Here is a 21,214-nt window from a genome sequence, read left to right as displayed (position 1 = left end):
CGCGGTGCGCGTGGGCGCGGGGTGAGGGGCGGGCGCGGTGGTCGGGCCCCAGCACCGAGCTCCCGCTGCCGGGGCCGCGCGTCCGCGCCTCTTCCCCCGGCGATGCCGGCGCGGGCGCCCAGGACGCCCTGACCGTGCGCGTCCAGGAAGGGGGTCGCGCCCCAGCCCTGAGTTCCCGAGCCTCCCGGTGCGCCTGCCCCTCGCTGCCCGAGGCGCCGAGCCCAGTTCGTCCCCTCTTCTCTCCTGCCAGGCTCCGGCGGCGGCCATGTGGGGGTGACAGCGCGCGTTCCGGGAGCCCGTGGGGACTCAGCCAGGTGGCCGTCAGCCCGCCGGCCGGGCGGCGCAGGTGTGGGCGATGGACGTCCGGGGCTTGGACTGGCTTTTGGTCCCGCTGCACCAGCTGGTCTCCTGGGCTGCGGCTGGAGCCATGGTCTTCGGAGGGGTGGTGCCCTACATCCCGCAGTACCGGGACATCCGGAGGACTCAGAACGCCGAGGGCTTCTCCACCTACGTGTGTCTGGTGCTCCTGGTGGCCAACATTCTCCGGATTCTCTTCTGGTAAGTCGGGGCCCTCTGCCCGTGGGGGTGCTCCTCCTTTGGGGGTTTCCAGGGAGGCCCGAGGGTGAGGGTGCCTGTGCTCCGCGAGACAGAGCTGGGGGACTGGGAGTTGCTTTCTGAGGGAAGGCTGGAGCCCTGGAGGGGAGCCCCTCGCTCGAGATCTCAGGTCTTAGTCTCATTCCGTGTCGCTCGGGCATTTGTCAGGTGCGTGTCCTGGCCTTAGCCCTGGGACCTGTCCCTGGCCCCAGAGGACCTGCGTGGGGGATGGGGGAAAGAAAACAACGGAGTGATTGGTCCGAGGAACAAAAAGCAGTGACCAGTAGGAAGGACACTTTGCTGGCCAGTGAACCCCTCAGGAGGGGACATCTGAGCCTGCTGGGGCCTGTGGAGGGGAGGGCAACCCCTTCAACCTTCTCTGTGGGGTGTGGGGTTCTCTTTATTTTTGAATAGGAAGTCAACTTGCTGGAAAATACTTAGCCTCTTTTGCTTGCTCCTCCCAGCCTAACTTCCTCTTTTTATCATTTACATTCCAGTAAGGAACTTGAAATTAGTTTTAACAGTTGCTGAAGCCAGACAAAACCGGGTGGGCGGGGGTTCAGAGGAAATGAGAAGAGGTTTCGTAGCCTTGCTCTAAGGCCCCCAGATCTGGACTTTCGTTCTGTCCATCTGGACTCGAGGGTCCCTCCCATCCTCCGGAAGGTTGCTTAGGGGCAGGCCTGGCGCCGTTGGCATAACCATGCTCCTTGGCTCATTGACTTTCAGTCAATCTCGTTGAGGCGTGGTTTCCATTAAATACAATTGCCCATTCTGCATGTGCAGTTTGGTGAGTTTTGATGAACTCCCCCCCACCCCCCAGAGTTACTGTCACAATCAGCAATTTCCTGAGCCCTGACGAGCCTCTGCTCTGCTCCTCTGTCCAGTCCGGGCCACCGCTCTCCCTGGGCTGCTGCACCTGGGTGTTAGTTTTGCTCCTGTGTGGGGTTTTTAAAAGACCAGCTGGTGAGTCAGTCACATCTCAAGTTGGTCACACAGTGAGCCCACTTCTCAGGGATGGGTTGGTGGGGGCTTCTTTTTGTTCTGAACTTGAAAAGTAGCATTTTGAAGATTCCTCCCTTACCTTTGGCCAAGGGGCCTCTGAAGCGGAACACCTTGCTTTCCTTTTATAAACTGACCTTGAGTCCAAGACAGAACAGAGCGGGTTGAAAAGAAATTGACACTGTTGTTGACCCGGAGCCCCGGCCAGGCACCATGTCTGGGGTGGGGGGTGGGGGTGGGGGCGGGGGCAGGGGCGGCCCAGCAAGCCCTTTATTGTGGGGTAGGTTTTCTCCAGCAGTGGAGGGAATTACCAGAGTCGGGTTATCTTATAGGAAAATAGTTCCATTTAGAGGTCTTTCCCTCAGTGTGCTTGTCATTCAAAAGTGCAAAAAGAAAATAATAGCATATCTAATCTACATCTCGGGATCTTGTTTGGAGGAGTCTGAAGTTGAACCAGCTTCTCAAAGGTCGTCTCATTTAACAGGTGCCTGATGCCTTCGGACCCACATCCTCCCTCCACTGCAGGGCCTGAGCCTTTGAGAGGGGCCTTGAGCTCCCTCCCTAACCCAGAGCAGGGTGGCCACTGGCAAGTCTCTCTTTGCACATCTGATTTGCCCTTTCCCCCTGAGCCAGCACCCTGAGCTGTCCTGGGTCACTTCAGGGGTTCTGTGGCCCCATGTGAGCACACAGAGCTGCCTGCAGCCCGCATTCCAGAAGGCTGTAGAGACGTGTGGGGTGAAGGGAGGGTTGGCAGGGTGCTGGTCCCTTCTTGAGACTCTCTGGCCTGGGGTGCACTTTCCTTCCTCTCATACCAGCAGAAAGGCAGGCCTCTGTTTGCAACTTATGCTAATGCACAGCTCTCTGCCCAGCTGGTCCAAGACTCACTACTCAGAGGGCAACGCAGATGCTCTCTGTATTCCTCTCTCACTCCTGCATCCCCTCTAGGCTCCATGGGTTAGCAGTTTGTTTGATTTAATTGGGTTAGATGGTTACCCATGTGCCGGACACAGGCTGAATGCTGTGGTTTGCACTTTGGTGGGAGCGCTGTTTGGAATGTACCACACACACAAAGGTTGTGGGGTGTAGGGAGGGAGAGCACAGGTCAGCGGCTTGGCAGGCTCCATGGGAGGTGGAAACTGGGTCCACAGCAGAACTGAGCAGGAGGTAGGACTGGAGAGTGCCTGTCCCACAGCTGGCTGGAGCCACAGTCCTCAGGGCCCCAGTCCACCTGGGAAGCCCCTTGCCAGATCTGTGGGGCCAGGATGTAAGTGGCTCTGCAGGAGGGAACCACCACACTGCACAAACCCAGGTTTGGGACACTTGGGGAACTCCTGCACCCTATTTCTTACCGTCTTCACCATTCTTTTTCAAAACTAGCATTCAGCAGGATTTGGCCTTTGTGATATTAGAAGCCCGGATAAGGGCTAAGTGATGTTTTGTACCTAATATTTGTAAGCTTGTGATTTTGTAGAGACCAGGTGGGGGGCAGGGTTCGTGGATGGTGGTGCAGAGTCTCGCCCCTTCATGGAGACAGCTCTCAGGCCCATCCCCACTGCGTGAAAACATTGTATCAGGGATGCAGTAACACTGTATTGTATTGGAAATGCAGCAACATTGTGTTGGAGGTCTGGTAACACTGTATTGAAGCTTTAGTAACATTGTGTGAAAGATAGAGCAACATTGTATCAGAGATATGGTAACAGTTTACTACTAATGGCCATAGTACTCAGGCCACGCAGAGAAGTGGATACACAACTACTCTGCCACTTAAGATTTTTTTCCGTTGCTTTGAGAGGGAGAGATGTTTCCTGTAGAAACTTTTGCCTGGACTTGGTAGAACATTGCAGGTCCTCTGCAATGTGTATTTCCCTAGGGGCGAGACAAATGCACGCTGCAACCAGGGGAGAACCTGCCTCGACTGGCTTCTCTGAGTGCAGGCCCTGCGCCTGTCTGGCGGGCTGTCCCGTCGCCCATGATAGAAGAGGCTGTGCCAAGCTGCACTCTCGGGCAGAGAGGAAGTGCTGTCCTGACCTCCCTAGTTAAGGAAGAAAGTGTTTAACTAATTTCATGAGTAAAAAATGGTATCTTTCTCTTCTATTTAGCTTTTAAAAATTATTATTAGCATTGAACTGTGTTTCACATTTATTTTGTCCCTTGTCCCTTGTTTGTGGAAAGCAAGGGACTTTTGGAATTTTGTGTCCCGCTCGGTCAGCCTGCATCCTCAAATCAGCTAAGCACTTACTGGTGCCACCTGGCACTCACATTAAACGGTCTCATTTTCACTGTGAACATCAAGTCCATCTAGATTATTCTTGGTGCATTGTGTATAGAGAAGCATAAATGGTGTTTCCCTCCCAGTTTTTCTCACTCGTGGTTTCTGTGAACATTTAAAAAGTGGAACTGGCCTTTTCCACATCGTGGCCCAAGTTCCACGCTGGCAGACTTAGAGCTGGGAATGCGCTGCGTGGGAGGGGCCCCGATCTGACTTATTTTGTGCGATGCCGGCTGCTCTGCCTGACATGGAGCCTTTGCTGTTGCTGTATTACCTGCAGCCAGCATCGCAGATGCGTGAGTATACCTCCTGGATCAACTGGGCAGGCAGTGGGGACCAGTTCTTAGATGTGACTAGAAATGTCCCCAAACAGCCTTAAAGGTGGCACCTGCACTTTGTAGAAGAGATGGCTCGGGCCCGCCAGAGGGCCTGGGGGCTGCGGTGAGCAAGGGCCAGCCTCTGGCAGGCCTCCAGCCCCCACCTGGGCCTGGGCTCCTGGCTGAGAAAGCCCCAGGCACCAGCATCTCTACCTAGAGCACCTTCTCCGCACCCAGGCCTAGCTCATGAGCCCTTGCTTGTCTCACCCTGTCATTGGGGTGTGGCATTTGGAGAAGCCCGGAGTAATCTGGAGGGGCCCGGCTGAGGGGGCTGGTCTTGCTGTCGGGGTGCCCCAGCCCTTCTGCACCCAGCTGTGTTCCGGTCACACGGGATGGGGCTGTATGGCCCTGGTCAGACCTGGGAGAGGTGCTCGGATGAGGCTCCTGGCCTGGGGCAGCCCCCTGATCGTGATGTCCTCGTCCCCAGGTTTGGAAGGCACTTCGAATCCCCGCTGCTGTGGCAGAGCATTGTCATGATCGTCACCATGCTGCTGATGCTGAAGCTGTGCACGGAGGTCCGCGTGGGCAATGAGCTCAACGTCAAGCGCCACTTCTTCGCAGGTGGGCACCTGGCAGTGTGGGGGTGGGGCCACTGCAACCTCCCAGCCTGTGTCTGTGGCTGGCGCGATGGCCCCTCAGCCCAGTGTCGCCTGAGTGGCCTGTCTCATCGTGGGGCACTGTTGCCAGTAACCGATGTTGCTGTTTTCAGCATGTGTGTAACTTTGAATATCGTATCATGTGAAGGGATCCAAGAGAGCAGTCACTTCCGTGGACTCTGGGTGAGGTACCGCCTGATGGGAAGGGCTTGCTCACGGCTGGGCTGTCACGGAGTCTGTGCTGGACGGGAGGCCCGTGCCTGCTGGGCTCCTTTCTGTCAGGTCAGGTCAGGGTACAGATTTGTCTCTGACTTCTGGTGAGGCTGGAACAGAAAACTATTTCCTGCATCCGGCTTCTCATGTGCCTGGTTAGAAATGCTCCAAAGGCCCTGAATGTGTGGGTTGCAGGTGACTTGCCCCCTGGGTGCGTGTGCTCGGGCAGTGTGAACTCCAGGCCCGGCCCACCTGCTGCTGGACGTTCTGGCTCACTGAGCAGAAGATGCCTCTTCCTGCCTTTGCCTTCTTCTTCAGAAAAGCTCCTTCTGAGCTGCGTTCTACTTGAACTTCAGGCTGGTGGGCCTCCTGTTCTGCTGATGACTGAGTGTGCAACAGTCTCACTTGGCTGTGTGTGTGGCTGTGTGTGTCGTTTTCTTAGTGTTAGTTTGGGATGCCTGCGGGCTTGAGGTCCTGCCAGTGTCTTTATCCCTGGTGGTCATCTTTCCCTGCGAGTGGTCCCCCCGCCCCCCATTGGGGCCTGTGTTTGAGAGAGAGGAGTGTACGCTTGCTGTGGTCTTTGTGGAAAGTAGGTCACCCTTCAGCTTCGATGTGCTGCCTGGGCCAGTGTCACTTATACAATGAAGGTGACCACCCTGCTCCTGGCGTGTTCTCCCCATTGAGTCCATTCTCTCCTCGGGGGCTCTGTCCCTGTCCCTGGTGTCACTCAGAAAGTCATCCCAGAGCTGGCGTGAACGGTGTCTCTGGCCTGGCCTAGGAAGCAGGGCGCGGTGAGCGGGCCCATCTGGGGAGAGGCACTGGGCTCTGAACTTCTCTGGGACACAGGCTTTCTGCTCCCGTAGCTTCTGCTCTCTCTCACTGCCACCTGTGCTCCGGAAAGCCTCACCTCTCCTTTGGCACCGACCTTCTGGCGACCGCAGAGAGGTCGGGGGGGGCGGGTCTCAGTGCTACCGTGCGTACCCAGGAGGGCGGCCAGGCCATGGGTGGCACAGCATGCCCGTGTGGTGGCTCTGAAACCCGAGAGCAGTTCGTGACCTTGTCTGAAGTGCGCACAGTGAGGGAGGCTGCCAGATCCAGCAGGTGTGGGGGCCTCCAGGTCACGAGGCATCTGAGATTTAGCATTTGTGCGACCTCACGGGAAGGCCACCTGAGCCCACCCCCCACACTTCCTTCCCTGGGGATCTGCCTGCAGGTGTCCAGGTCGGCTTGGGAGGACACTGGGCACCCTGAGCAGGGTGCTGTGCCTTCCAGGGGGTTCTCCTCTCTTGGAGAAGGGTTCTCTCTTGGAAGGGTTCTCGGTGAAGTGAGCGGGATGGTGGACAGCTGACCATCTCTCTTGATTTCCAGTGTTCTGTGTAAATTCTTCCAAAAGGAGTGTTTCTGTCCTGTTTCTTTCCTGTTTCTGTCCTGTTAGCATGGGTGCTCTGGCCCCGCACTGGGGAAGGTGAACAGCTGCTTGCATCTGAACTGTACCTGCGCAGGAGCAAAGCTGAGTTCTCTCCTGCAGCCTCCCCCCCACCCCTCCCTCTTTTGGGACCTTGATCCTTAGTCAAGGTGCCAGCCACTGGTGAAATTGGTCTAAATATAAACAAATAGAAGCAAGAGGCTGCAGACATCCACATGACTCTGGTAGTCAGAGTCAGAAGCACCAGGGGTGCTGCTCAGAGGGAGGCGGGTGCGGCCGGGGACTCGGTGTGGACAGTGGTGTGTGGCCCTCCCACACCATCCCGAGTCCAGGCAGCAGGTCTGCTATTTGCTTTCGGCTGTTTATTGGCCAGTTTCCATGTTTCGGTGAGTCTGCATGGCCTGGGGCTGGTGACCTTCGATCCCACCTCTGCTTGGTGTTCACAGTACTCACTGTCCCGTGTAACCATCCGCCTTCCACGTGGGGCCCCACCTGCAGGCTCTCTGCTCCAGTTGTGTCTTCCAGGGCCCTGGGCGGCTCTCCTGGGCTGGGCGGCTGTGGTAGGCTGCAGCGCTGCCTCCGAGCCTCTCCCCTTTCTGGGTTGAACCAGCTCTAGGGGAAAGTCCTCTGAAAACGGCTTATTTCAAGCAGCCTTCCGCAGAGTTTTGACCCTGGCGCTGGGGCTGAACTGCAACTGACTGTGGCCTTCTGTGGGGGTAGGAGGAGAACCTGCTGAGTCAGGTTCTCCTCCCACCGTAGCAGTCAAGTGAAAATGTGGCTACTTTTCATTTTTTGTCCAAATTCCCTCCCACTTGTCTAAGCACTTATTTTGGAAGAGGGCGGGTTTGGAGAACAATAGTTCAAAGGTGGATTTCCTAACGCACAGAAACCAAAGTCTGTGGTCTTTTCTGCTCCAATGTTGTTGTCATTGTTTTTAAAGAAATGCAGCCCTGCTGGTGGGGCTCAGTGGACTGAGCACCCGCCTGCGAACCAACAAAGGGTCTCTGGTTTGGTTCCCAGTCAGGACACAGGCCTGGGTTGCAGGTCAGGTCCTCTGTAGGGGTCACGGGAGAGGCAACCACACGTTGATGTTCCTCTCCCTTTCTCCCTCCCTTCCCACCTCTAAAATTACATAAATAAAATCTTAAATACACACACACACACACACACACACACACACACAGCATTAAAAAAAGGAGTACAGAAAAGGCTGAGAGTTGCAGCTGCTTCTCTGTGTTAAAACCCGTCTGTTTTGTCTTTTCTTCCTTCCTGTCTCTCTCCTTCTTTAAATGTAGCTGCAGAGAATAAGGATGAGGAAGCCAAAGCCCCCCCCAGGCGGTCGTATCTGGGTATGTACCACCCTGCATGGGGCTGCCCAGGCGGAGGGGGTCATGTCACATCGGCTCTGTCCCCCTCTGTCGTCACTGTCATCGTGCTGTGTCTTGTCCAAGCGGGTGACCTACTTTACCAGTATGGCCGGCCGTGAGTCCCGCAGACCAGCGAGCCCATGGCTGCTGCTTTCTAGCAGCCTCTGGACGCCCGCGCTCTCTGTGTGCGGCTCTGTGAGGGGGCCAGGGAGGAAGGAAGGGGGACGATCGGAGGACAAGCTTTAGAATGTTGATGCTATGGTCACCGGAACTGCCTCCTTAACTTCATTTCGGATAGTTCATTGCTACTTTGTAGAAACAAATTAGGTTTTCGTGTATTGATCTTGTACCCTGCGGCTTTGATGAACTCATTTGTTGGGTCTCGCAGTGTTTAGTGGGTACCTGAGGGATTGCTGTGTACAAGATTATGTCACCTGCTTCTTCCTCTCCAGTCTGGTTGCGTTGCCTTTCTTCCCCTGCCTAGGCAGCCTGGCTGGAAGTGACCTGGGCGGACGTCCCTTGTCCCTGGTCTTCCCGAGAAGCCACATACCCCTCCCCACTGAGTGTGATGGGTTTTATGGGGTTAAGCAAGCACCCTCTTCTGAGTTTGCAGAGGGTTTTTTTATCACAAAAGCATGTTGACATTTGTCACGTGCTTTTCTGGGTCTGTTGAGATGACCATGAGGTTTTGGTCCTATATTCCATTATCGTACTGTAGTGTATAGATTGACTTTTGTATGTGTACCAACCTCACATTTTTGGGATAAATCCCATTGGATCAAGATTTATAGTCCTTTTTATAAATTGCTAGAGTCTGTCTGCCAGTAATGCATTGAGGATTTTTGTGCTCATAGTCACAAGAGATACTGATCTTTTTAATTTTTTTCCCTTGTGATGACTCTGGTTTTAGTATCAGGAAAGTGATCGTTTTATGAAGTAGGTTGGGAAAACAAAGTGTTCTCCTTTCTACTTTTTTTGAAAAGTTTGTGAAGGATTGGCACCTATTCTTTGTTAAATAAAAAATTTTACATTGAAGTATGACATACAACATTGTGTACTTAAGGTGCATGTGTTAATTGTATACATTTATCTGTTGCGACATGATTACCATTGCAGTGATGACTAGCAGTCTCTCAGGTTACATAGTTATTTCTCTCTGGTGGTTGCAATACTTCGTTTTAGTCTCTGAGCAAGTTCGATGATTGCGATACAATATTGTTGTCTATGTTTACTTGTAACGTATGTGATCTCTCCAGGGCTTATTAACTGCTTATTGCCCGTCTGCCAATTCTTTGAATGTTGGTGGAATTATCCAGTGAGGCCACCTGGGGCTGGGTCTTTCTTTGTGAGAAGTGTTTAACTTACTAAAGCAGTCTTTTAGTATAAGTCTATTCAGTTTTCCAATTGCTTCCTTAGTTTTTTTAAAAAATTGTCCATTAAACCTACATTATCTAATGTGTGGGGTTACAGTTGTTTTCAATGCTCCCTGTGTTTCTTTTCATTTCCGAGGTTGGTAGCGACAGCCCCTCTTTCATGGTTGACTTTAGTTTGAGACTCCTCTCTCTCTCCTTTCTCTTGTGGTCATTCTAGCTACATGTTTCTCAATTTTAGTGATTTGTTTTCGAAGAACCAACACTGGTGTTGATTTCGTCTATTGTTTTTCTACTCTGACTGGATGCTGATGACACCTGAAACTTCATCTACTCCCTAAAAACAGGGACTCAGGCTCGTGACCCCGGCAGGTGTCCCGGCAGGTGTCCCGTTTCCTCCTGACAGCAGGAAAGGGTTCAGTCAGGCCCGCCCTTGCATTTCCTGGTCTTCAGGAGCAGTTCCCTGACCCGGGCTCCTGCGGGTCAATTTGAGACCCATTGTCCTGGGTCCTGGGCAGCCTTTCCATCAGGGGCGTCCTGGTGCTGCCACCTCTGGTCCTGCCAGTTTCCACGGGAGATTAATCCTTGTTTCTGGGAAGCACTTTGAAAGACTCTGGCTGCAGATCCTTCTCAGATTTCCCAAGTTTACCGTCAACAGCAAGGACACAGGGCTGCCTGCTTCATATAGTGAGTTCACCTGTCTGTTCCGCCCTGTTGCCTGGGTTGTAGGTGGGTCCCTGCGTCCAGCCACCTCCAGATGGTCCTGGTGCCTTGGGCAGGTGCTGCCCAGCCGAGGACACAGCCCCTTCCCCTCGTTTTCCCCTTGATGCCTGATCGGGTAGCTTTCCCTGGCTGCTGCTTTGGGTTCCAGGGTCTTGACGGTGGGAGAGACCCTGTCCATGCAGCCAGCCTTTCCCACTTTAGTGAATTCCTGTGGCTGTGGTGGCCTTTGCCAGGACTTCCCAGGGTCCTCTGGCTGCAGTCCCTGGAGCTGCCGGACTAGGAGCTTCGCCCGGGTCTCCCTGACCGTGCAGACGAAGGGACACAGGAGTGCTTTGCTGTGGCTGCTGCCCAGGAGGGATGAGTTATTCGCGGTCTGCGGTCATGGGCGCCACTGGGCCCTGGCCCCTGTAGGTCTGCTGTGCCCTCCTCTTCAGCCATGGCAGGCCTCCCTCCCTGCCCCCACACTGGGGCCTTTCCAGCTCCCTCTTCCCTCTGTGCATTGCACTTCCGCTCGATTCCCCAGAGAGGTGGTTCTGGGTTATCTGCTGTTGCTTGTGCCTCACCATCGGTGGTTCCCCATGGTTTTATCAGGGTCTGCAGTCAGTTCTGATGGTGGCCTGAGTGGCAGGTGTGTGTGTAGGTTCAGGGTCAGTGTGGGAGCCCCAGGGTGACCAGCATGGGGAGTCCAGGCACTGGGGGCTGCCCAGAGCTTCGGTGGTGGGTTTCTCTACATTCCCAGACTCACAGAGTCAGTGTGGGTTCTGGGGGCAGGCTGGCTTCCACGCTGGCACCAGGCCCCCTGTCCCCTTATCTTGCTTCACATAGACATGAGGTCACGGTGACAGTTAAGGGAGGCCCTCTCCTCCTCCCTTGGGTGTGACCCAGACTAAGAGGGAGCTGCTGTCTGTGTGGTCACCAGCTGTCCTGTCCTAGCGATTGGTCCCAGGCCCTCGAGGCGACATTGTCATGGGCCCTAGTGTGTAAGCCCTTCCCAGGGCAGCCTTGTCAGGACAGCGCCGGGCACTCACGGCACCTGGGTGGGGCGGGGGGGGGGGGCGCTGCCTTGACACAGGGGGAGCACAGGAGCTCCGGGCCCCAGGCAGTTTCTGTGAGAGGAGAGTGGCCGCTGGTAGCCTGAGCCCACTGCACTTGGCACCTCTCTGGGCGTGTGGGGTCTTGTGAGCACAGGGACCCCTGAGGACAATCTCTCCCATGAAAGTGGAGCATGTGGAGGCCCCATGGTCATTGTGGGGCTCTCACCACTGTCTCCAGCAGGTTATTGTCATCGCCATGGCCACCACGAGCTGCCACTGTGGGGGCTGGGGGCCATCCTGTGTCCTCCAGGGAGGAGGACACAGTGAGCCTGAACCACAGTGAGGGCCCAGTTCTCTTGCTGCTTTGGGAGCAGGAAAAGCTCTGCCTGAACTGACAGGGGCCAGCCACACGGGGGTGCTGGTGGGCTGCCTGGTCTGGAGCCCAGAGGTTGTATAACCCCGCCATCAATGGGGTACTGCCTGGAAACCTCCCGGGGAGGCCGGGAGCACCAGTGGGTCAGGCCTCTGTCCCACACCCTCGGTCTGCAGGGTCACAGGGTGGCCTGGGGCCCAGGGCCTGTCCGTGCCCCTCTGAGTGGCCGGGGTGTGTGCGTGAGGGTCACCTCAAGGGCTATGTGGATCCTGTGACAGCGTGACCCCCACAGGGCCCCTGGGCAGGGTGGCACCATCACCCTGGGGCTCAGGGTCACACAGCAGGCAGGGCACCTCCATCCTTAACCTGCATAGGCAGGGCAGCACCCTGTGAGTCCCTCCTGGAGGCTGTGGAGGGGAGGGGCGGGCGCTCTAGCCAGGGAAAGAGACCCGGGGCTCTGGGGCGCCTGGGTGTGCCATGCCAGGTGGGTGGAGGGCTCGGCCCCATTGCGCTGAGCGGCCGTCTGCAAGAGCTCAGGCTTCCTCCAAGGTGCCTTGCTGCAGGCAGGTGGAGGCTCACCGTTCACACCCTGCTCCCTCAGGCTGACCTTGACCCCCTCACCCAGGTCACATCCCTCTCCTCACGCCGACTTTGGCCTCTCCCCCTCTCGCCCTAGACTTTGACCCTCACCACTTCTGGCACTGGAGCAGCTTTGCCGACTACCTGCAGTGCGTGCTGGCCTTCGCGGGCGTTGCCGGCTATGTCACCTACCTGTCCATCGACTCGGCGCTGTTTGTGGAGACCCTGGGCTTCCTGGCTGTGCTGACGGAGGCCATGCTGGGAGTGCCGCAGCTGTACCGCAACCACCGCCACCGGTCCACGGAGGGCATGAGGTGGGTGGGCGCACGGCGCGGTGGCTGTCGTCCACAGCAGGTGCACGCACACTTGGCGGAAGTCAAATGGGCACAGAGCGGCTGCTTTAATTTCGGTCACGTCTGTCAAACAGCCAGTTAGAGAGCAGTGCAGGCGCGAGCACTTGGTGCACTGACCTTGCGACGCGTGAGCCTTGTGTGTGGGGGTGAGACAGGTGGGGAGAGGCTGAGACCTTTTCTGGAGCAGGTGACAGGTCTCAGATTGGAGAGCTGCTCCTTCTGGGCCATGGAGCCAGAGGCGCGGGAGTGAGGGGAGCAAGCTGTGCCCGCAGCAGCAAAGGCGTAGCCCCAGGCCCCGTGTGACCAGGCACGCTCTCAGGACACAACCCGGCAGGTGTGGGACTGAGTCCATACCGAAGTATTTCGTTTGCTTGTGAGCACCTGTAATCGGTGGTGCATCTGAAATGACGTTTCCACGTGCTTGCTAGTGCACAGAAGCACAGTGCCCTGTGTGTGGGTCTCATAGCCAGGCTCCAGCGTGCTCTGAGGGAGGAAGAGTCTGTCCTCCAGGCCGCTGAAGCTGCATCACCCATGGTTTTAACTGACCCTTTGTCTTTGTGCGGACACTCTTGTCTGCAGCGCAGCACACACATCTGTAGCTGTCTCGCAGGCTGGCCTGGTAATCTTCCTCTTCCTGATTTTTGTATCGATAGGCATGTTATTCTTTTAACTATGTTCCTCTGCTTTTTTTTCTTTCCAGCTTCTTCTTCAAGGAGGCCCTTTAACATTTCTTGTGAGATTGTTTTTGTGGTCACAGACTCCTCTGGCTTTTTCTTGTCTGGGAAACTCCTCTTATTAGTGTTTGACCAGAACATCCATGACCTCCAGATGTGCCCTTGCCCGGGTGCCCAGATGTTTTACTCTGGTGTCTCAGCTGCTTGACTGAAGGCCCTGAGGGGAGGGTTGTGTCCCGTTCCACTGTCTCCCTATCACCTGTTGCAGTGTTTGAAAGATTATAGCAGCTCAGAAAACATTTATTGAATGAACAAAGGAAGAAATGCAGCACTTGGTTTTCTAAACCACCTGTATCGCCTTTGGAAGCCAGGAGAACAGCTGGGGACATTTATGAATGTGGAGGGTCACTCAGTGCAGGCGCCTGGCTGATCGTCCTAATTCTTTTTTTTTTAGGATTTTATTTATTTATATTTAGAGAGAGGGGAAGGAAGGGAGAGAGGGAAACATTAATGTGTGGTTGCCTCTTGCACGCCCCCTACTGGGACCTGGCCCACAACCCAGGCACGTGCCCTGACGGGAAATTGAACTGGTGACCCTTTGGTTCACAGATTGGCACTCAGTCCACTGAGCCACACCAGCCAGAGTGATTGTCCTAATTCTTGAAGAGCTGGTAGCAGGGGAGCACTGGAGGGAGACCCTGCCCAGGCTGGCCCACCAGAGTCTAAGCCGCTCTGCCGGAGCCCAGGGTGGGCTGGCATGTCCCCAGTCCTGCTTGCAGTCCACCCAGCTCCTGTTCTCTGAGGCCTGCGGCTGCGACCAGTTTGTGCGTAAAGCGAGTGTTCGGCCCTGAGAAGGCCACAGTTCCCACGCTGGCCAGGGGACCTCGAACATCCCTGGAATCCTGACTTCAGGGTGTAAAGGACGGGCATGGTCTTCAGCTGCGGTGGCCCCAGGCCCTCTCCCCCAGAAGGCTCCTCCACCCGCCCCACTCACCTTCTCTGGGGGCAGGGGGTGCTGAAGGCAAGGGGCCAGGGGGGGGTGCTTTACAGCAGACCCAGGTGAGCAGGAGACTCTGGTTACCTTGATGAGGCTGGGCCTGTGCAGTGAGAGGTGCGAGTCTGTGCGAGGACCTGGGATGGGGACCTGCACAGAAGGCTGTGGTGAGCAGGTCCTGTGCCACGGAGCGGGGGCCGGCCTGTCAGGGATGGAGCCACCGCGTCTGTCAGGTGCAGGGCGGGGCCTGTCGAGACCCACATCACCTCACTGGGACACTCGCTTAAAAACAGCTCACCACGAGTGGAGGGTGGGGCGACTCGGTTAGGTGCTTGTTCAGCATGGCTGCCGTGTTAAATAAGCCACAGGACGCCTGCCTGGCAGGGTCCCCAGTTGAAGGGCTTGGCCTGGGCTTCTGCAGCGTGTCTGCAGGGCCAGGCCATGGGGGCCCCAGGGCCTTGAGCCCTTGGCCTGTGGCCCTGCCCTCTGCCCGAGTGGGGCCTGGCGGTCCGGCCCATGCCTCAGCTCATGGAGAGGGGAGGTGGAGGAGGAGCTGGAGGGAGCAGTTTGCCGGGCCTCGGAGGGTCACAGGTTTTCTATTATGGGCGGGCACCATCCCATTTCCTTCCTGGACACTGCGTGTGCCACAGTCAGCATGGGAAGGTGTCCTCTCCCGCGTCTGTTTAGGGAACATCCTCTTTCTTCGGCGAGCGCAGACTGGACGTGGGTTTGGAGGGCAGTGCCTGGTGGAGCCCAGTCAGAGCGCGGTTTCCTCGGAAAAGGTGTTCATTTCAAAGATGTCCGTGTGAGAGAAGCTTTAAAGGTGTGTCCATCCAATGATGGACTAAATTTTGAACACATGTGCAGACAAGCCAGCCCAGCTTTGCCTGATGAGGGGGACGGTGGTTTGACCGTCTCCACAGGCTTCTCCCAGCGGAGCACGCGGCAGCCGGCCGGGCGCCATCTCCCCTCCCGAGCACTTGGCCGTGTCTCCCCTGAGGTGTCTGCCCCAACCCGCCTTCAACTACTGCAGCGCCTGCCACTGCCTGAAGCCACTCCACCCTTGCTGTCATTCGGTCTCCCTCCCCGGGGGCCTCTGCTCTCTTGCACAGCCGCGTCCCCAGCAGCCAGGGCAGCTTGGCAGTCGGAGGCCAGGGAACCCCACTGCCTGAGCCCAGAGTGGGAAATGCGCATGCCTGTGCGTCCGGCAGACTGAGTGTGTTTCCTGGCAAACAATCTCCCTTTCCTCGTGACGAGTGGACAGTGTGCATGTGACGCCGGCACCCACACCTGTGTGCAAACACACTGACAAGAGGCCACACGTACCTGAACACAGGCAGGGCAGCGTGGAGTGCTCTCTCCTCCTTCCCCGGAACCACCAGCTCCCGAGCCGCGCGTGCGCCCTCTTTGCCCCGGCTGCGGGCCGCCGGCCGGAGCTGCTCAGCGCGAGGACGCCTCGGGCCACGTCGGGTGGGCGGGGCCCCGGGCCGCCACCCAGGCAGGCTCCACCTGGCACACCTGCTCCTCACGCGCACGTGTGTGCCTCCGCACACATCGGCCCCGTGCACTCCGGTGCTCACTAATGTGCACACACACACCCACACTTGGGCACATGCACACATGCTTTTTTCTGCTCTGGAGCAACTTCCAGAAATATTTGAAATGATTTTCCTTTAAAAAGGTGTTGAGTGGTTGTTGCTTCTGAACCAGTAAAGCAGTGATGAAGTTTTTGGAGCAACTTCACTCATTAACGCAGGAAACTCCGAGAGGCAGATTCCCCGGGACTCTTTGCCGCCTCTTTCCTCCAGGTTTTGTAGGTTTAAACTGTTTCCCAGCACGTAATTGTAGGAGAGCCCGGGCAGTGAGACGGCAGAGGGGCCCGAAGCTTCGGAGGAACTTGGGGAGGGTGTGCCGGAGACGCTGGGACTGCAGGAGAGCAGGGCTCAGGGGTCCAGACGGTAGTGGTGGGCGCCCACGGCAGGCCCGGGGAGGGGGTGACCGGGGGAGGGAGGCTGCCCCCTGTGGCGTGTGTGGCACTTGTCCCAGCCGCTGTGGGTTGTGGTTGAGGTGCAGCCCCACGCTGTGGCGCTGGTGGGTAGAATTCGAACCCCGCTCCCTGGGCTGCCCCGCCCCTCCCAGCCAGACACTCGGAGGTCATGCCCGATGGTGCAGCCTGAAACTCTCTCACCTGGTCCCTCTCAGCATCACATTGACCCCTGGAGGCAGTAGCTTGGGGTCTCGGTTGCTTGGGAGGTAGGACAGGTCTCCCCGCCCTGGCCACCTCACCACTCTTTGTGCCTTTTTGACATAATACAGGCCAGGGAACAGTGAGTGGGGTGTGCTATGCACATGTGTGGTTACAGGCATGTGTGTGCACGTGCACACACTCACTATACGCACACACACCCGTCCAGTCAGCAGCCCGAGAGAGGGGGCTGGAACTCCGAAAAGTACTTTCACTGGGGCGCCACCCACTGAAGTGTGCGGTTGGGGGGATTTCCCTGTTTTCAGAGTTGCACAGCCGCCACCACAGTCTAATTTAGGACATTTCCACTGTCCCGAAAGGAAATCTATACCCTCAAGGACCAGGCCTCATGCACCCCCAGACCCTCCCCTGGCCAGGTCCCCCAGGCCCGAGTGCTGCCTGTGTGGGTCTGTCTGCCCCGGGCGGGGCTTTCCTGGCTGTAGGACAGACAGGCTGTGGATGAGGTGAGAGGTATTTTGGGAACAGTGATCTGGCGGCCCAGTTGGAGAGGCAAAGCGCTGGAGCCCAGAATGAGGTCACTGGGGTCAGGATTGAAATGGTGGGTGGGGTTGGGGGAGGGTCAGGTGTGGGACACAGCAGCTGGAGCTGGGGGCCGCGTGAGGGGTGCTAGAAAAGGGAGCCCAGCCCCCAGGCACCGGCCTGGGCTGGGAGAGTGAAGTCTGGGCCCTGGGAGGTGATGGTGTCCCCTTCCCCTCAAACTGCCCATCTGCAAGGTTCTCTTTGCTTGGGGTGGGCTTCCAGGGGGGGCTTCAGGCCCTGTCGGAGCCTGTGCTGCCTGAGGTTTCTTGCCACCAGGATGAGGCCAGACCTGGCTGCTCTGCACTGTGTTTGCTTGGGCATCCTGGCGTGCTGCACTGCGGGAGCAGGGCCTCTGAAGACAGCTGCGGGAGGACGGGTTTTGGAACACCCATGGGGGGGGTGGAGCTCCTGGCTCGCTGAGAGCCCCCCTTCACGGCTCTCTGACTGCCTGCTGGCCCCGCTCTCCCTGAGCCCTCACACAGGCAGCTGCATTCCTGTCCCCATGCAGTGGCCAAGGGCCCAGGCCAGGTGAGGCATCTGGGCAGCTAAAAATGTCCCCGAGCGTCAGGCAGAGCCCAGCTCCATCGATGACCTCAAGTCTTCACTGGCTGGGGGGGGGCAAGTGCACCTGTGCATCGGGGGCTGAGAGGCCCCACCTGGCCCTAGGCAGGCGGCCCCAGCACAGCGACAGGTGGCCCTGGACCCCCTGCCCCACTTGGGGCTGTGCAGCCTCTGTCCTCCTGCCCCCTGGGCAGCACCTGCTGTGTCACTCAACCAGCCCATGCCTCAGTTTCCCCTCTGTGAGGCGGGAGCCACGCAGCCCACCCCATCGTGTTTCAGGGCAGCAGGCGGCAGGCATGTGTGAGGGTGCCGCCTCCTTCACGGGTTTCTCAGTTCTCGGTGTCGAGCAAACCAGACCCCGAAGCTGCACCTGTCAGCTCCGGCGCAGGTCACAGCGTGTCCCCTTTATGGCCCCGACTATCTGACCAGGGCTGTGACCTGGGCACTTGGGGGCTGAGAGTCCAGCACCTGCTTCTGTTCCTGTTGGTGCGATGAGCTCCCCTGCCCCTCTCCTGGGGGCCCCAGCAGCCAAGTGGCCCCACTGTCCCTGGGCTCCCCAGGGCCGTGCACCCGTGACCGATGTATGAGCCCGCCCTTGGGAAGGAGTCACGAGCCAGTGTCGGCTGGAGACCCGGGAGGAGAGCACTCGGATGTGTCTTTGTGTTGGCATTTCTGCAACGAACTCCCCAGGGAATGAAGTGTGTGGCTGGTGCAGGCAGCCCGCAGGCAGGTTGCATCCAGCCAAGTGTCTGGGGAGTTAGGGGGGCATTTCCAGGGAGGAGAGCCCCGTAAAGGAGCCTGGAGGTGGGGACTGGGTGTCGCACCCCTGCCCTCCACTCTGATTCACTGGACACGGCAGGTGGGAAGGGCGGGCGCTGGGTAGGCTGCTCCTAGGGTGTCTGATGCGGCTTTGGGGTCATTCCAGGCACTTCTGCCGCTTCTGTGGCCCAAGTACAGGTGGGAGGCTCTGTGGGCTGGAGGTGAGGGGCGTGGGGGGTGGGCAGTGCCTCCAGGCCAGGCTCGTCCTGCAGCCCATGGGGCACAGCCATGCCGGAGCCAGCACCCTGTGTCCAGGCCACCCTCCCAAGGTGAAAGCTCCCAGGCGTTGCTGCCCCCAGAGCCACAGAGGCCCTCCCTNGGGCATTTCCAGGGAGGAGAGCCCCGTAAAGGAGCCTGGAGGTGGGGACTGGGTGTCGCACCCCTGCCCTCCACTCTGATTCACTGGACACGGCAGGTGGGAAGGGCGGGCGCTGCGTAGGCTGCTCCTAGGGTGTCTGATGCGGCTTTGGGGTCATTCCAGGCACTTCTGCCGCGGCCCAAGTACAGGTGGGAGGCTCTGTGGGCTGGAGGTGAGGGGCGTGGGGGGGGGGGCAGTGCCTCCAGGCCAGGCTCGTCCTGCAGCCCATGGGGCACAGCCAGGCCGGAGCCAGCACCCTGTGTCCAGGCCACCCTCCCAAGGCGAAAGCTCCCAGGCGTTGCTGCCCCCAGAGCCACAGAGGCCCTCCCTCCCCACCCCCCAAAGAGCCCACACCCCGTGCCACTGGGAGGGGGTGGGTCTGCCCCATGCGGGCCCGGCCTCTGCCCCAGAGTCTGAGGGTCTCCCCCAGACGAGGGGCCTCCCTATCCCTGGGGCTGTCAGGCAATGACCTCACTGTGAGGACGGGAGGGCGGGAGAGAGGGGCCAGCTTGGCTGCCCCCTGACCCTGGCTTGTGTCTCCATAGCATCAAGATGGTGCTCATGTGGACGAGTGGCGACACCTTCAAGACGGCGTACTTCCTGCTGAATGGTGCTCCGCTGCAGTTCTCGGTGTGCGGCCTGCTGCAGGTGCTGGTGGACCTGGCCATCCTCGCACAAGCTTACGCCTTCGCCCACCACCCTTTGAAGCCCAGCCCCCACACAGTGCACCCCACCAGTGCCAAGGCCCTCTGAGGCAGCCGGGAGAAGGAGGACATGTGACTGCTGGCCACAGGCACTGGCAGGTCCCCTGTCCTCCTGTGTGGGCTCCTGGGCCAGTGGGCGGGCTCACTCGCTGGAGGGCAGCACGGCAGGTGTCACCCCCGCCCGGGATGGCAGTCATTTCCAGGTAATGGGAAATCAGGCTGCGTGTCCACTTGCTCTCAGAGCACCAGGGGAGCTGGGGAGATGCCCACGAGCTGGGAAACAGAGGAGCAGGCTGCTGCAAGAAGGATGGGCCATCGGGAGGCCTGGCAGATGGCCACAGCCAGAAGTGGCCTGAAACCCTGGCCTTAGGCACAGAGTGGAGACGACACCGGGAGAGCTCAGGCCCCAGCACACAGGGCCCTCAGAGCAGCTGGGGAAGAACACGCTGCTGGACAGCGTGTGGCGAGGGGCTCAGGGCGGGGTGAGCCTGGCACAGAGCGCATGGCCCAGGTGCCGTGGTCATAACAAGGGGAGCCACAGTGATGCACGTGACATGTCCCAGTGTCGCTGGGTGGCCTTGCCTGGGCCACCTCAGCACCACCGCCTCACAGGACTTGGAAACCAGCCCTTGCCCTCGGCTTGGCTCAAACCTGGAGGCCTTGTTGCCACGCTGGCCTCCTCCCAGGGTGGGCGAGGGGACTGCCCATGTCTGTGCCAGCCAGGTGCTGGCCAGAGCAAGTTCAGGGGCGTCTGACCCTTGTGGAGGCCAGAGCCCTCCACAGGCCTTGGCTGCACGGGTGGCGTTTCTCCTCTTTCCCGGGAAGTATGCACATCTCAGCACACAGCCTGTGACACCCATCTGCCAGTATGGTGACGCAATGTGTGGCTTTGCACCCCACGCTCTGAGCTCCGGGGCCTGAACTGACCTTCCAGGGCAGTGGGGTGGCCTGGTGCGGGCGTCCCTGCCCACTCTCTCCTGTCTGCACGGCTCTCCGTGTCCGCTGCATGTGGTGGTGGTGAGGCCGCTGGTCTGACGCCCGTCACCCACAGTTGTCCGCCTTCCAGTCATCCACGGGCACCTCCACTGGGCCAGCCCTGTGCCAGCTCGCAGGCCCCCAGATGCCACGTGTTCCAGAGGCTTCCGTGTGGCTCCCACAGGCAGCACTTCCCCATCTGCCGGGTGGAGGGCCCTCCGTGCCAGCAGTGCCCAGGGCCACGGGGCTCGAGGTGTCTGTGGCGGCTGGTGGGAGGCTGTCTTCTCTGCCTGAGTCCCCCTCCACAGCGCCTGAGTGTTGGAGTGGGACTCCTGCTTAGTCCTCTGGCTCGTAAGCTGCTTTGAAAACATTTATTTAAAAACGATGAAAGGAGATGTCTGTAGCAGTAATTGCCTCCAAATAAAAACATCACTGATTATAGTGGTGACCGAAGTGCCCGAGGTTCTGTCAGTATGGTGACTCTAAATCCGTACATGTGTGAGGACGCAGGTGGCTGAGTGAGTGGAGTGCGAGAGGGGCCCAGGGCCCGGGGAACGGTTGGTCCCGTGTTCTTATTTCACCATGAGGGTCTCCAAGGAAGGGCCAGCCCCCCCCACAGGCCTCTGCCCAGAAGTGTCCACATCCCCTAGGCTGGACTGACACGGCTCCTGGGGCCCCGCTCTGGCCTCCGTCCTGTGAGACAGGCCCCCCGGGACAGACCGGCTCCAAGGACAGTGACTCAGAGGAACCAGGGTGGACACCTGACCAGGCAGTTGTGCAGGCCTGTCTGTGCACACAGGCAGAGCGACAGGTGTCAGGCCAGGGGCTGAGCCCCCCTCACCCACCCTGGACAGTAGAAGATGGGCCTTGCTTCCCGTGGTTGGGGACCCTCAGCTCGGTCTGACCCCTGCAATTTCTCGGTCACTGGTAAGACCAAGGTGTTTGTTTCCTGGGCCCCTGTCCACCTGACACTGACCAAGACTCAGTCGGTGGGGCCCAGGCATTCCCATGCCGGCTGACCCATGGCTAGGAGTGAGGAGGAAGACAACAGGAAAACCCATGGTCCTC

General features: G+C 58.4%; 1 protein-coding gene across 3 annotated transcripts; it reads left to right on the top strand.

The window, feature by feature from the left end:
* The first annotated feature begins 256 nt into the window (after window positions 1-256).
* On the top strand, window positions 257-20,594 carry SLC66A2 (solute carrier family 66 member 2). 3 transcript variants are annotated; one of them, XM_037036152.1, is made up of 5 exons: window positions 257-558; window positions 4,670-4,803; window positions 7,773-7,826; window positions 12,021-12,237; window positions 19,013-20,594. In XM_037036152.1, the coding sequence occupies exons 1-5, from the start codon at window positions 356-358 to the stop codon at window positions 19,218-19,220; spliced, it is 816 nt and encodes a 271-aa protein (XP_036892047.1). In that variant the 5' UTR covers window positions 257-355; the 3' UTR covers window positions 19,221-20,594. The 3 variants fall into 3 exon arrangements, with proteins under 3 accessions (XP_036892047.1, XP_036892051.1, XP_036892058.1); XM_037036156.1 differs by lacking the exon at window positions 7,773-7,826; XM_037036163.1 differs by lacking the exons at window positions 7,773-7,826; window positions 12,021-12,237 and having other exon boundaries at window positions 19,013-19,074.
* Window positions 20,595-21,214: the final 620 nt, after the last annotated feature.

This window comes from Sturnira hondurensis, unplaced genomic scaffold (assembly GCF_014824575.4).
Source record: "Sturnira hondurensis isolate 20B ecotype Veracruz unplaced genomic scaffold, ASM1482457v3 Scaffold0001872, whole genome shotgun sequence".
NCBI lineage: Eukaryota > Metazoa > Chordata > Mammalia > Chiroptera > Phyllostomidae > Sturnira > Sturnira hondurensis.
Note: the sequence above shows the minus strand (reverse complement) of the source record. Positions and strands in the feature narration are given on the sequence as shown.